Here is a 15,899-nt window from a genome sequence, read left to right as displayed (position 1 = left end):
AATGTTACAGACCCCAAATACCCACCCTGAAGTGTGAAATGGCCCCCCCAATTGTTGACGCCACCCCACGATCAACGTCAACCCAAAGCGTGGCTAGCGAGGCGAGCCCGCGAGGGGCAGCGGTACGCGTCCTCCGACCTTTTCATACCCCCACTATCCATGTCGGCGTGGAGTTGAGAATAGAAAGTGTGGCGAGCGCAGCGAGCCACCGAGCCCGAAGCGTGGCGAGCGGACACGGAATACGAGCACGAAGCATGGCGAGCGCAGCGAGCCCCGCGAGGGGATGCGGAATACATGTTAAGTAATCTGTGTCCACTCGCCACGCTTTGGGAGCGTGTTCCGCGTCCCCTGCGCTCGACACACTTTCTATTCTCAACTCCATGCCGACGTGGATAGTGGGGGTATGAAAAGGTCGGAGGACGCTTACCGCCGCCCCACGTGGGCTCGCTGCGCTCGCCACGCTTCGGGTTGACGTTGATCGTGGGGTGGTGTTAACAATTGGGAGGGGGGGAATTCACACTTCAGGGTGGGTAGTTGGGGTCTGTGGGCCATTTAACATTGTTCCCTATGTGAAATCGGGTCAATTGGGCCATTTAACATTGTTCCCTATGTAAAATCGTGGTAATCGTGTCGGTCGCATCGCATGCGATATTTTGGCCGCATGCGATGCGACCGACGTGATTTTTTTCCTTGCGATGCCTAAGATCAAAATCGTGGGCGCCCTACTAGGAAACAATACCGCCATATGTTAAGATGCCCTTGAATGATCTCATTAGAAGTCCACAGGGTCCAGTGCTGAGGCTGGGTATATTGTCCCCTACAGATTGGGAACTAGAAGTGGCTTTGGAAATATCTCTAGAAGTGGCCAGACGTGGGCTGCACCAAATCCAATGTTGGTGAAACAAACACCAAAATAGGCATTATGAATACATCACAAAGGGCGGGATGTATTAATATACATCGCCACCCTTTGCCATGCCCCCGCTGCAATGCCAGCGCATATGTACTAACATATGCAGCTGGCATCGCGGTGCGGTGATGGAGGTATACTGTACTGTGGTCTGCGGGGGATCTCCGTCACCTCCTAGCCGCCTACTCCCCTGCAGCCGGGACAGCTCAGCTTGGCTGTCCCCGGCGCCTCCTCCTCTTCCCTGCAGCCGGAAAGACGGCTGCATTGCTAGGAGGAGGAGGGTTTTACCTTCCAGGGTCGAGGAGGACCTTTCAGGAAAGTAATCCCAGGGGAAAGGTGGGGTCGACAAGATGACGGGGTTGTGGCAGAGGCGGCGAGTGGCAAAAAGAAGAACATAGGCGATATCGGTGCGGCCGGGTTTTAGTACACATGAACATGTGGTAAAACCGGGATTTTACCGCATTTTCATTTTAATACATCTCGCCCCTAAAACTGTGTGGAAGCTGTTGGTATCAATATGCTGGGCAGACTAGTGGCCCCAAGACCTGCTGTGACAAACCACAAACCTCCACACTTCTTATAATACCCCACTGAGACTGAACACGTACGCCAAAACCTCCATCAAGCAGAAAAACAAATCATTACTTTAATGCCCTGAATATCAGGAAAATCAATTCCCCTTCACCATTGGAACCCAGAAACACCCCAAATTACCCCCACTCTTGTCCCATTAACATATATAAGAATGTATATACTGTAGATAGGAGTCAGTCTTAGATGAGTATTTGCAGTGTCAGGTACTCTGTTCTGTAACCAGAGGTGGATTTAGACCTTATGGGGCCCTAACCAAGAAATTAGGTTGGTACCTCATCTCAATTGCATGCAATTTTAATCTGCATCTTTACCAAGCAAGAGAGGGGTGAAGTTCTGGAGTGAGGCAAGTAGGGGTAAAGCGATCAGGAAGTGAGGTGACAGCAGGTGAGGTGACAGGGGAGCAAGAGGGGGTGAAGTTATGGCGATCAGGAAGTGAGGTGACAGCGGGTGAGGTGACCGAAGGAGTGAGAGAAGGTGAGGTGCCAGAAGAGCAAGAAGGTGTAGGTGACATGGTGAGGTGACCGGGGGTGAAGTAACTGGAAGCAAGAAGGGGACAGGTTGAGGTGAGAGAGTGGGAGTAAACAGGGTAAGGTGATGGAGAGCTAGAGGGGGTGAGGTGACCGCAGTTAAGGTACTGTACAGCGGTGGTGAACTCCCACCACGTGACTGTCCGCTCGGGGAGCTGTGACGTGAGCAGCGGGAGTATGGGCACAGAGGACAAGCATAGGATATAAAGGTATACACTGTTGTTTGTCTCATTATTCATGCCTTGAAGATGGATTAAAGTTCCAAAACGTCGACCACCCACTTGTGCCCCTGTGCACGTTTGTACAAAGTCCGTGTGAGTGTCGCAGCCCAGACCTGCTATTTTTCCCCCGTGTGCGCTGCACCCTGGCAAGTTATTCTGGTTGGAATCCCGGAGCGCCCTCTCTCTTCTGCTATATATATATATAAACATACACTGCCCAGCACTCTGCACCCACTTATAGGGATAACCTTGCTTCTGGTGCCACTCTGCCACTCTTAGGAGTTAGCGCCCCTCATATCCATGCCATGACATCATGAAGGTACTCGGAAAACTCACTCTTTATATTAGTCAACGTTTCGTGGACCGCAGCCACTTCCTCATGTGTCTACCTTTTCAAGTGTCTACCTTTTTTCGTGTCGATCTTTTGACCCTGTTGTTTTATTGCAGGCCGACCTTTTCATGTCGGACTTTTGGGGTGACATATTGACTGTATATCTAGAGACACTATTGACTGTATATCTAGATTGTATAGCTAAACACTGGTTACTCTATGCATTTTAACTAATATTTATGTCATTTTTCATTTGGACACTTCAGATTTCCTACAAAAATAATATACACGAAGGAATAAGAACAAAATCTAAAATAAAAACATATTGTAAGTACACTCAATCAAACCTGGCATATTGCATTCCAAAGTATGTTTGTTTACACCACGCTTGCTGTTACAATTGTAGTAAATGTGAATAAGGTACAGTGAATATATATATTTTAGCATATAAATTGTAATCAAGTTGTAAAAGACCCGCAATAAGTTTATATTTGTGGTATAGGAAGCAACAAGTAAATGTACCCTGTCTTTTTGGTGGGACATAATAAAGAGCATATAACAAATCACTAACGTTTTATATTATGCAGACAATGATAAGGCCCTCATTGGATTCCTGGCTTTTCTGATAACCATCACAGCTCTGGCCCTTATCTTCGTCCTGTTCAAAATTTATGACTTGCAAAAGAAATCCTCAAGGTAATGCATGTATTTCTCACATCAAAATGTAAAATGCAGAGATCTCTCTCTCTCTAACTCAGGAGTTATTAAAGAATATTCCACTAGGTGTCAGTAGACTCAAGGTAGTAGTAAGTGACAAGGATCAGCACCAGAAAAAGACAAGGATAGAGATAGTATTTTGAAACTATTTATTTTATTTATTTATTTATTTACAGTTTCTTATATAGCGCAGCATATTCCATTGCGCTTTACAATTAAAAACAGAGATAAAACAAACTAGGTAGTAACAAACTGGGTAGTAACATACCGACATAGAGGTAGGAGGGCCCTGCTTTGCAAGTTTACAATCTATGGGTATTTGAATAATAGGTTTTTCAAAAAACCCAAGTAAAAAATATGTTTTAAATTCTATGCAAGAATTGCGGTCAAGCTTTAATTTTCAAGACTCATCTCTCACGTACAACTCAATAAGTTATTTTATTGCAAAATGGTTTTGATAATAAGATTTAATCTGCTTTTATTTACTCATAGTAGTTTGCAGTATTCCACAGTCTTCTATATAGGTGTGCAATTGTTTTTGCTATTGTTTAAAAAAAATGTTTTATTTAAATGGGAGCTGTAGGCATACTCAGCAATATGTACAGAACAGCAGTAGTGATACACAGTAATTTGCCAATCATAGGTGTACCAATTAATATGCCAGCAGTCAGTGGCATAACTAGATACATGTGGGCCCCATAGCAAGAGTTTGTAAGGGCCCCTATTCATCAAATAATGCTGATTTGGTACTTTGACAGGCAAAGAGGGATTCTGTCAGCTCTGGGCCCAATGGCAGCTGCACCCCCTGCACCTATAGTAGTTACGCCCAGGGCTGCCACTACAAATATTCGGGCCCGGGACTGATTTCCAGTCTGGGCCCCTCCAGACCCCCCCTCCCCGTCTCCCCCCCCCCCCCCCCTTCACTTACCGCCTGACTCCTGCTGCAGGTCCCGAAGCAGAGGCTTCTTCAATGCAGGATGCCGGCGGCCAATTAAAATGCAGCACAATCAGAGCCAATGTTGAGCCAATCAGAGCTTGTGTACCGGCAGCCACTCTGATTGGCCAATGGTACACAAGCTCGGGGGGGGGGGGGGGGGGGGGGTTGCAGTGGGCAAAATGAGCTGCCTGGGCCCTTCCAGAGGCTGGGGCCTGGGACAGCTGTACCCACAGCAGCCCCGTCGGGGGCCCTGGTTAAGCCCTTGTCAGCAGTTAAAAGAAAATGTAGTAACTGTTTATTGCAACGTGAACTTTTTTTTCATATAACACTTTCATTTTATCTTAGCAACCATGAAGACAGCATTCCACTCACCTCACAAGGTATGCATTCTATCAATGACATTTTACATTTCTGTTTTTGTTAAGACAATTGTCTGTAAAATTGGATGTGACTAAAAACTAATAATTTAGTTAAAATATGTTAATGGCACTTCTTACAGTAATGCACAGCAATAGTAATATTAATGGGAACTATTCTATGTTGTATAATGTCTGGTAAATGTTGGTTTCCTGTAGCATTTGGGAGTCACTGGGCAGTATTCAATGAGAAAAGTTCTCCGTGTTTTGTGGAGAATTTGTGCTTTTTTCGCCGTGGAGAGAGGTTTTTTTTCTCCAAAGGCGAGCCACCCTATTCAATGTGAAATATTCTCCGTCTTTCTTAGTGATTCTCGCTGTCTCTCTCCGTGAAGAAATTCTCCATCTTTTGATGGAGAGCAGGAATGTGAACTTTTAAACTAAAAGGGTGTTTTTTTTAATTTTGGTGTCAAAAAATCAGGTTTTTTTTTCTGTGGAGGGCCATGTTATTTTTATTCATGTGCCTATAGCACATGAATATATATTTAATTTTTAAAAAAAAAATTTTTTACATTTTTTTTTTTTCTTTTTTTTACACAGTGCAGCCAGCAGGGGGCCGGAGCGCTCGAGCCGCTCATTAGATATTCATATATTCACTGCACCCGTATGCACGTTCGGGTACAGTGAATACTGGGTCCCCCGCTGGCTATAGGGGGGGCAGCCTGTGCTGCCTGGGTCCAGGGGAGCCCTGCTCCCCACCCCATATCCCCTGCAGCAGCCAAGAGAGACTTTAATCTCTCTTGGCTGCTACGTCCCCCGGCTCCCTGACAGCTCCCTGCCGCGGACGCTCGTCCGCTGCAGGGGTTAAGACTCGCCGCGAGTGGCGGCGAGTCTTTAACACGTTGAATAGGGGGAGCAGGAGTGGCAGCGAGCCCTCCGGAACACGGAGAGTGCACGGCGAGCAAAAAAAAATGCTCGCCGTGCACAGAGAATATTTCCATTGAATACTGCCCACTGTATTAATGACGAGTGTGTACATGACTTATTTATTTATTTATTTATTCAGAAATTAAAATAAACTACCAAAGGTAGTGATTTAAATGAATAACAAAATTAAAATATGTAATATTTAAAATGCTATATTTGACATGATTTGTTATTTAAATTCTATTAATGAGAATTATAAAACCAATGTTAGTTATAGTGACTTATGTAGATGGTTCTAGAAGAGCCAGGTTACTGTATATCGCCTGAGCAGAAATTGGCAATTTCCTACTGCTTTTCTTGTGCAGATGAGAATCATCTATTGAACATTGAGCCCATTCTAGTGGAACAACTCCTTGAGACATATAAAAGGAAAAACGCTGATGAAGGGAGACTGTTTCTCGATGAGTTCCAGGTATAATATGATGATGGCAAGGATCTGGAGCCAGGAATCGTACACATCTACTCCACAAAAAAGACATAGGGGGAAATTTACTAAGATGGGAGTTCTTTTTGTGAAACAGAATTTACCCCATAGGAGTAAATTACTAAAGCTTCTAAAAAAATGAAAAGCGGTGATGTTTTCCATATCATCCAATCAGATTCTCTCTTTTCATTTTTAGAAGCTTTAATAAATGTTCCCCATAATGTATGCTATATAATATGTTGGAAACTAACTGTGAGAACACCCACAACACAGTAATGAGAATAACCATGTTGGTTTGTATACATAAGATCTATAGGTAACAGGCAGCAGGTCCTCCTCTCATCCTAAAAAGGAAACATTGATGGCTGAAAATCACCTAATGGTCTAGGGCTGTGGATTGTGGAGGCTTTTGGGGAAGATTGTTGGGGGTGATAGTTTGTTGCTAATTTTTTTCAGAACAATAGAAATATGTCCATCTCAGACATTCTTATTCATTTATTGAATGTCAGAAATACAATTGACTGTGAATATGGCAAAGTTTGATTGAAATGGCACGGGAACACTAGTGTCACATAGCGATAAGAATATTGCTAATTTTACCTTGCATTATATTGGTGTGTGCAGTGTTCCACTCTGTCTGAGGGGCATGGCTAGCACCACCTATTGGGATTGTCTAGTGCTATTTTACAATTAGTGAAGAAGAGAGTAAGAACGCAAAAGAGGGAGGATCAAGGTTCACAACATTTTACTTAAAGCATGTTAAGTAGTTAGGTATTACAACAATACTTACCTACTCTCCTGGAATGGTCGGGAGGCTACTGGACATCCAGCCCAGCTTCCCGCATTCCCATTGACTAGAGAGATCAATGCCGGTCTTTGCGGGAGTTCAGGGAATGGGCGGGGCTAAAATGACGTGGAATGCGTCATTACATGTATTTTTTTTCCATTGATCCATGGATCACGGCATTTGGTTGAAATGGAGGTGGGGCTTAAATACATCAGCGTCCACTTCGTCCCTGAACTGCAGATCATCTCCTGGAGAGGTGCACGCAACTGGGCTCTCAATCTGGGTAGAATAGTCTATCAAATCCATTCCTACTTTCTGTGAGAGAGATATTTATAGAGAGATTATTTTTTAGTTAATTCCAGGTATTTATATAGTGCATACATATTCTGCAGCACTTTACAGAGAATTATTGAACATTCACATGAGTCCCTGCCCCAGTGGAGCTTACAATCTATTTTCCCTAACACATAACACATGCATATATCTTTGTTGGGCGCTAATTAACCTACCAGTACATTTTTGAGTGCAGGAGGAAACTGGAGTACCCGGAGAAAACCCATGCAAGCATGGGTTGAATATACACTGCTCAAAAAAATAAAGGGAACACTATCATAACACATACTAGATCTGAATGAATGAAATATTCTTATTAAATACTTTGTTCTTTAAATAGTTGAATGTGCTGACAACAAAATCACACAAAAATTATCAATGGAAATCAAATTTATTAACCCATGGAGGTCTGGATTTGGAGCCACCCTCAAAATTAAAGTGGAAAAACACACTACAGGCTGATCCAACTTTGATGTAATGTCCTTGAGACAAGTCAAAATGAGGCTCAGTAGTGTGTGTGGCTTTCACGTCCCTGTATGACCTCCCTACAATGCCTGGGCATGCTCCTGATGAGGTGGCGGATGGTCTCCTGAGGGATCTCATCCCAGACCTGGACTAAAGCATCCACCAACTCCTGGATAGTCTGTGGTGCAATGTGGCATTGGTGGATGGAGCGAGACATGATGTCCCAGATGTGGTCAATTGGATTCAGGGCTGGAGAATGGGCAGGCCAGTCCACAGCATCAATGCCTTTGTCTTGCAGGAAATGCTGACACAGTCCAGCCACATGAGGTCTAGCATTGTCTTGCATTAGGAGGAACCCAGGGACAACCGCACCAGCATTTGGTCTCACAAGGGGTCTGAGGATCTCATCTCGGTACCTAATGGCAGTCAGGCTACCTCTGGCGAGCACATGGAGGGCTGTGAAATGCAACCCCACACCATTACTGAAACACTGCCAAACCGGTCATGCTGGAGGATGTTGCAGGCAGCAGAACCTTCTCCTTGGCATCTCCAGACTCTGTCACATCTGTCACGTGCTCAGTGTGAACCTGCTTTCATCTGTGAAGATCACAGGGCGTCAGTGGCAAATTTGCCAATCTTTGTGTTCTCTGGCAAATGCCAAATGTCCTGCATGGTTTTGGGCTGTAAGCACAACCCCCACCTGTGGACGTCGGGCCCTCATACCACCCTCATGGAGTCTGTTTCTGACCATTTGAGTAGACACATTTGTAGCCTGCTGGAGGTCATTTTGCAGGGCTCTGGCAGTGCTCCCCCTGTTCCTCCTTGCACAAAGGCGGAGGTAGCGTTACTGCTGCTGGGTTGTTGCCCTCCTACGGCCTCCTCCACATCTCCTGATGATTTGGCCTCTCCTGGAAGCGCCTACATGCTCTGGACCATAGTTGCCAGATCATCCCTTTAATAAGCCCAACATATAAATTACACAGGTTCTTGACTAATTTTCAAACTTTTCAAATGTAAAAACAGCTGGTATGGTTGGCAGGTGACAGAGTTCATACCAACGGTCATTACATTTGAAAAGTTTGAAAATTAGTCAAGAACCTGTGTAATTTATATGTTGGGCTTATTAAAGGGATGATCTGGCAACTATGCTCTGGACACTTCGCTGACAGACACAGCAAACCTTCTTGCCACAGCTCGCATTGATGTGCCGTCCTGGATGAGCTGCACTAGCTGAGCTACTTGTGCGGGTTGTAGACTCAGTCTCATGCTACCATGAGAGTGAAAGCACCGCCAGCTTTCTAAAGTGACCACCAAAAAATCAGCCAGATAGCATAGGAGCTGAAAAGTGGTCTGTGGTCACCACCTGCAGAACAAGTCCTTTTTTGGGGGTGTCTTGCTAATTGGCTATAATGTCCACCTGTTGTCTATACCATTTGCACAACAGCATGCGAAATTGATTTTCAATCAGTGTTGCTTCCTAAGTGAACAGTTTGATGTCACATAAGTGTGATTCACTTGGAGTTACATTGTGTTGTTTAAGTGTTCCCTTTATTTTTTTGAGCAGTGTACAAACTCTGCACAGTTAAGGTCATGGTGGGAATCTAACTTATGACCTCAGCACTGTGAGACAGTAATGCTAACATCCATGCTGCCCCAGACAGAAAGAGCTAAAGGTATACACTAGATCATGGGTCCTCAAACTGCGGCCCTCCAGATGTTGTGAAACTACAAATCCCAGCATGCCTTGCCACAGTTTTGCTATAAAGTAGTGTTAAAACTGTGGCAAGGCATGCTGGGATTTGTAGTTTCACAACATCTGGAGGGCAGCAGTTTGAGGACCCATGCACTAGATGCAATAGTAAAGGTTCTTTAAGAAAAATATACACAATTTAATTTAAAAAAATTAGTATTATTAAATAAAGGTCCTATTTTGACATGTAAGGTATAACAAGCTACCAATATACAGTAAATAAATAATTATAAATATTAACGTGTTATTTTTACCTAGCTCCTAAGTCAGCACCCTCAGGCGGTGACCTCCTTCTCCGTCTATAGTCCTCTGTTCTTAGCTTTTACATGACATCATGTCACAGCTTATGCTGCTCATGTCTAGGGGTGGACTAATCCACTTTACAAGCATTATTCATATCTAATTTCTCTGTACCTCCAGGCCACTAACCTGTGTGAGCTGCTGGCTGTTGGATCTTCATGATTGCTTCAGTAGCTGCGGGCAGGGGAACTGATGAGTAATGCGCAGGTATAAAGGTGCCCATACACTTATCCGATTTGGGACATTTTTGCCCGATCCCGGCGGATCAGGCTGAGAAATCGGCCAAATTCGGATGTGTTTGACATCCCTTCCAACCCAATGCGCAGTCCCGTGCACATCGAATCGGACTCGGTAGGTTGGATGGGCTGCATATAAAATCTATCGTATCGGACGCATCAGTGGCACATCGCGTGTGCATTTTATCATCCATGATGTGTTGCGTCCGATCCATAGGTGTGTGCCAGTGATGAATCACCACTGGCACACACCTATGTACAGCAGCGGAGTCTGGTCAGCGGGGTCCTAGCATTGGTGGGGAGTTGGTAAAGGCATTTGATGTGCAGCGGAGCGGGAAGCTGCTGCAGAATTTAAAAAAAATGATTTTGAAAAACTGTCCGGATGCTGATTGGCTGAGAGAATTCTCTCAGCCAATCAGATGGGAGGCCACTAACCAGCCGACCAGTCTTTTCAAAATATTTTTTTAAACTCAGTAGTTACTTCCCGCCCCGCAAATGCTGCTACCAGCTCCCCAGGAGTTTTTTTCATGAAATAAAATGCATGTGATTTATTGCATGTAAAAATGGCACATCAAGTGCCAAATTGTAAGCAAGCATCCTGGGGAGCTGCCAGGGGAGCTCAAGTACAAACTGGTCCGACTTGTCCTTAGGGCAAATTGAACTAGTGTATGGGGAGCTTTAGGTTGAGGAACTTCTGGCTCTGGCCTGTAACTGCTCCTCAGCTCATCGTCACACAAGCTACTCATAGTGTGGGTGGACACAGAGGTGGAGCTACCATTGGTGCAGCAGGTGCATTGCAATGGAGTCCCTGAGGACAAAGGGGCCCACTGCTTCCACCCACTGCTGGGTGGCATATTGTGACCTTGGGAAGGAGTGGATGGCGACCCAAGCTACTTTTTTGCACTTGATCCAACCACTCACAAGTTCCTTCACATATAACTGCAGTGTGCTTGTGTAGTAGAAACTGTAGGGGGTGCTGTCTACAGGGCCTGGTTGTGAGAAGTCCCATGAGGCTGTTGCTGTTTTAGCACACCTATGATTAACCCCCTTACTTCCCACCATAACTTCAGGGAAACTATTTTATGGAAATAACACTCATCTGGAAAATTGTTTCTTAAGTTTTGTACTGGGAAACTATTTAATTTTTAACAAAATGACTAGTTTTCTGTACTCTGTTATTAGCATTTATATAAAAGCTTCAGTTCATTCTCTCCTTTATACTGACCTTGAATTGTGCGGTCCGGTTTTCTGAAAACCAAACCCACCCGAATTTGCAGAATGCGAGCAGTTCTGATGCTGGCCTCGGGTGTTCCCTCCAGAGGCAAAACTTCATCTTCTCTGTGTTGGATCTCAACTGTTTTTAGACTCTCTAAAATCCCCTTCCTTGGTGTTTCGGGCACTTATGGTTCTCCAAGTACAGTACCTGCATGAAGGGGAGACTTATTGTTCCACAGCCGGACCCAATATTAATTCTATTCTTTGTTTACACAAAAATATTAACCCGGCGTCCACCACCTAGGGGTGCTGAAGATAGTCCCAAGCTTTAGCCCTGGCCTTGGGTGGCCTGGGGGACCCCTTTATTGGGGAGCCCCCACTCCCCCAGGGACCTCAGCCTTGTCTGAACAGTTACATAAAAAGTGTCCCCCATTATCCTGATGACTGTTGGACCCCGGTGCTGATTTATAAGATATGAGGAATCCCTACTTCTTTTGTCCCCGTATTTTTAAAACTAGGACTGCTCCAGGAGACCGGGGTTGGTTTTGGAAATAAGGGGGAACCTCAGTCATCTTTTTTTTTTGTATTGCTGGGGCTAGTTATGCTCGTTGGGGGGGACCCCATGCCATAATTTTCCCAAACAAAAGCATGTACAGATCTCACTGATCTGTGTATGATTCTGTCAAGCTACCCAGCCAGACCCTGGTCTATTTATGGGTTATTCTTTAGTCATGTTAGGTGTGCAATTTGAAAAATCGCACCTTACTACATGTGTGATTTCTATACTTTTTAATGAGAAAACATCTGGATGCGATTGTTAATGTGCAATTTTTTTGGTCACAGCAAAACGTGTAAATTTTGCTGTTACATGTGCGCTTTTCAGAAAACTTGTCACTTTTTTTGATAAGTGCTGTCCATAGAATAAAGAAATGCATACCTATGCTATAATTTGGATGAAGCTATTGTTTTCTCTTTCAGAGCATCCCCCGCGTGTTCAGCAAATTTCCCATCAAAGAAGCCAGATTGTCCTGCAACCAGCCTAAAAACCGTTATATTGATATTTTGCCATGTAAGTCAATTGGCTACAGTAGTTTTTAAACTACATAAAAATCTGTATTTTATTTTAATGCTATGATAACTTGTGAGAAAAGTGATATTGTGTGTGTGTGTGTGTGTGTACTGTACACACACACACACACACATATATATACTGTATATATATATATATATATATATATATATTTTTTATTATTTTCATTTTGCATATATATTTCATTTTGCATATATATATATATATATTTTATTATTATTATTATTATTATTATTATTATTATTATTTTCATCTTCAATTTATATATATTTTTATTATTATTGTTATTATTATTATTATTATTATTATTTTCATTTTGCAGATGATGACAATCGGGTGGTGTTATCTGAGATACATGGAGAGTCTGGATCGGACTACATTAATGCCAGCTACATTAATGTAAGGATAACTAGTGGATCTATTCAGTAGTTTCTGATATGATATTTCTGTGACCACATACAGTAGTAACATATACTGTATTGTTCATTTTCGTGCTGTATAAGAAATAGCTGCATGCACTTTTTTAATGTTTAGGTCAGTGGTTCCCAAACTTTTTTGAATCTCGGCACCCTAGAGTATCATAATTTTCTTCCTGGCACTCCTAGACCAAAAGTTTCTTATTGGGAAATAAAAAAAATATATATTAAATTAAGTAAATTGTGTTTTAGATTTTCAATTATGTGGTGAGGACAGGATTCACTTGTGTTTGTCCACATACGTTATGATAGGAAGTCACAAGCATTGGGTTTGCCTGCTACATTGACACTAAATAATTTGAATTGGTCTTGGACCACCAACCCAGGGCACCCCTGCAAGTGTCCCAAGGCACCCCAGGGTGCCACGGCACACAGTTTGGGAACCACTAGTTTAGGTCCTTTTGACAGTTTGTTTACAGTTCATTGTTGCTTTTATTTTTAATTAGGGATTTAAAGAACCAAGGAAATACATTGCTGCCCAAGGTAAATTACATGACAGTTAAAGTTTTGCAAAATGTTGGTTACAATAAATCTTTAGCTCTGCTAGATTGATAAATATGTGAAATACTTAATAGGTCCTAAGGAGGAAACTATGGATGATTTCTGGAGAATGATCTGGGAACAGAAGTCAACAATTATTGTGATGGTGACACGCTGTGAGGAAGGGAATCGGGTATGTGGTATTAAGTAGGATGGTTGTATATTTATTCCTGCATTAGAAGTTGCTAAAACCTTGTAAAAAAGTGACTGATCTGTCTAATCAGGGTGATTTGGGAATTTAAAGTGGTTGTGAAAAATATTCCATAAGTGGCCCCATTTGTTAGGCATAACAATTCGACAGTACCTGGGGTCATAACAAGCGATAGAAAGCACCCCCCCTGACACACACACACACACAAATTATAAAAATACAGCAATATTACCACCCCCACCTCTACACTGAAACAATACTACCATCCAATAATCACACAACAGGTATACTACAATCCCCAATGCATATCAATATCCCCATTCCTGCACTACAGCAGAACAACCACTGCCAGACCCACTCTACAGTAACATAAATGTCCCCAACTGTGCACTGCAGAAACAACAGCATCCTCTGCCCTGGACTAATAGGAACACAACCTCCCTCTGCTCCGGTCTAGCAGAAAAATAGCCAATGTAACCCTGCACTTTACCCCGTGAAACTGAAAAAACATTACCCCCTGCCCCAGACTAACAGTGGCACCACCGCCCAACCCTGAACCACATAAACACCACCTTTAGACTTCACCTAACTACTCACCTTGTCTCACCCTTGCTGGTGATGATCCGGACCAATTGCTAACTTCACTTGTTCTGGCCAACCTCACGGACCAGAGGACACGGTATAAGATCCCTGCACTCGCAGCATATATTTGAAGAACAACAAGCCAATTCACTTTCCAACTTGGACTCATGCCTCTAGCGGTTGTTATGTGGTAAATATACTCCAAAAGGGACATATCACCATTCCAGCAATCCTGATTGTGAATTCCATTATGATTGGCAACATTCTAGGAACGGATCTATGATCAGCCTACAGAGACAGTAATCTATGCAAATGTATGCAAATGTATTGGGTGATTTTATATATTCTTATTACCTTTTTAATATTGTTATCAATTCCTATTGGTTGATTCAGCGCCACTTATTCCTATACTCAATATTTCTGCATAAACTGACTACCCCACTGTATAAACTGACTACCCCATCGATTTTGACATATCATTTTTTTTCTCTCTGTAGTACAGATAAAAGACTACCCCCTGCCCCAGACTAACTAGAACCCCACTGCACAACCCGGCTGGACTACAAAAACAACACTACCTCCAACCTGTAATACAGAGAAAAGCCAACCCCTTGCCCAAGACTAACTGGAACCCCACTGCACAACCCTGCTATATAAACAACACTACCTCCAACCTGTAATACAGAGAAAAGCCAACCCCTTGCCCAAGACTAACTGGAACCCCACTGCACAACCCTGCACTATATAAGCAACACTACTGTACCTCCAAAATGTAATACAGAGAAAAGACTACCCTTTGCCCCAGGAAATCCACTGCACAACCCTAGAAACAACCCTAGAAACAACACCCCCCAAAAAATCATTAGACCTTCTACACTGATGGGCCATGAGATTTAACATAGAAGTGTTAACCAGTTGTGCACGCTGTGTCACAATAGTCAGTGTTACACATACCTAATACAATGTATTGGTGTTATAAGTAGCATACAGTATGTGTATAGTAAGAAAGCTGTAACTTCATATGGTCTATATTCTGCATTGTAGAACAAGTGTGCTCAGTACTGGCCAACAATGGAAGAAGAAACTGAGAAATTTGGAGATCTTGTTGTGAGAATCACTGAGGAGAAATTCTTTCCTGATTACATAACTCGGAAGTTGCATATCACTCATGTAGGTTCTGTTCCTATATACAGAGGCTCATTTCTTATCTGTATAGAAACAGCTTGTTTGTGTAATATGTCTTCAGCACATTGTTAAAGATATTGAGCAGAGATTAGTTACTTGTGGATCAGGGACCATTTGTATGTTGGTATGTAGCAATATCATATATGTGTGCATGTGTTCGGGTCTATACTCCACTGTGACATCGGCACTCTCAAACTAAAAGGCCAATGCTTGCTCCGGTGCCCACATGAGGTGTGGCCCACTGTGTATAGAAGCGGCACTCAGGAGAATTCAAGTATACTTTAGTCCATGAAATGAAACACATGGAATAAAGTATTTAATGTATCCTGAGTGTTGCCTTCACCCTTGATTCTACTGTATATACTGAATCTATATACACCTGCTGCATCGTTATACTGAATTATGTCCTAGAGCAGGTTTAAATGATTGAGAAGTCTCAGTTGAGTTATTGATTTAAATTGACAGAATTCTCCTTTAATGGACAAAACCATGTGCACTGCAGGGGGGCAGATGTATCATGTGCAGAGAGAGATACATTTGTGTGAGTTATTTTGTTTCTGTGCAGGGTAAATACTGGCTGCTTTATTTTTACACTGCAATATAGATATCAGTTAGAAGTACACACCCCACCCAAATGTAACTCTCTCTGCACATGTTACATCAGCCTCACCTCCAGTGCACATGGTTTTGTCCATTAAAGAAGGAGTTTGCTTTTGCAAACCAACCAGAATCATCCTCATGATCTCTAGTAATGCATTTCACCTGAGTCCTAGGACTGTTTATGGCAA

At 43.0% G+C, this 15,899-nt stretch overlaps 1 protein-coding gene across 7 annotated transcripts in view; it reads left to right on the top strand.

Annotated features, from left to right (window-relative positions):
* Window positions 1-15,899, top strand: part of PTPRC (protein tyrosine phosphatase receptor type C) — a 167,789-nt gene that overhangs the window by 137,118 nt on the left and 14,772 nt on the right. For all 7 annotated transcript variants that reach the window (XM_083156868.1, XM_083156867.1, XM_083156866.1 and 4 more), the window contains 9 exons: window positions 2,850-2,910; window positions 3,171-3,279; window positions 4,583-4,617; window positions 5,883-5,989; window positions 12,066-12,156; window positions 12,500-12,576; window positions 13,100-13,136; window positions 13,229-13,326; window positions 14,971-15,096. In XM_083156868.1, coding sequence (XP_083012994.1) covers window positions 2,850-2,910; window positions 3,171-3,279; window positions 4,583-4,617; window positions 5,883-5,989; window positions 12,066-12,156; window positions 12,500-12,576; window positions 13,100-13,136; window positions 13,229-13,326; window positions 14,971-15,096 — 741 coding nt within the window. The remainder of the gene's footprint in view (window positions 1-2,849; window positions 2,911-3,170; window positions 3,280-4,582; window positions 4,618-5,882; window positions 5,990-12,065; window positions 12,157-12,499; window positions 12,577-13,099; window positions 13,137-13,228; window positions 13,327-14,970; window positions 15,097-15,899) is intronic.

This window comes from Crinia signifera, chromosome 8 (genome assembly GCF_055691185.1).
Source record: "Crinia signifera chromosome 8, ASM5569118v1, whole genome shotgun sequence".
Lineage (NCBI taxonomy): Eukaryota > Metazoa > Chordata > Amphibia > Anura > Myobatrachidae > Crinia > Crinia signifera.
This window is presented reverse-complemented; position numbering and strand designations above follow the sequence as displayed.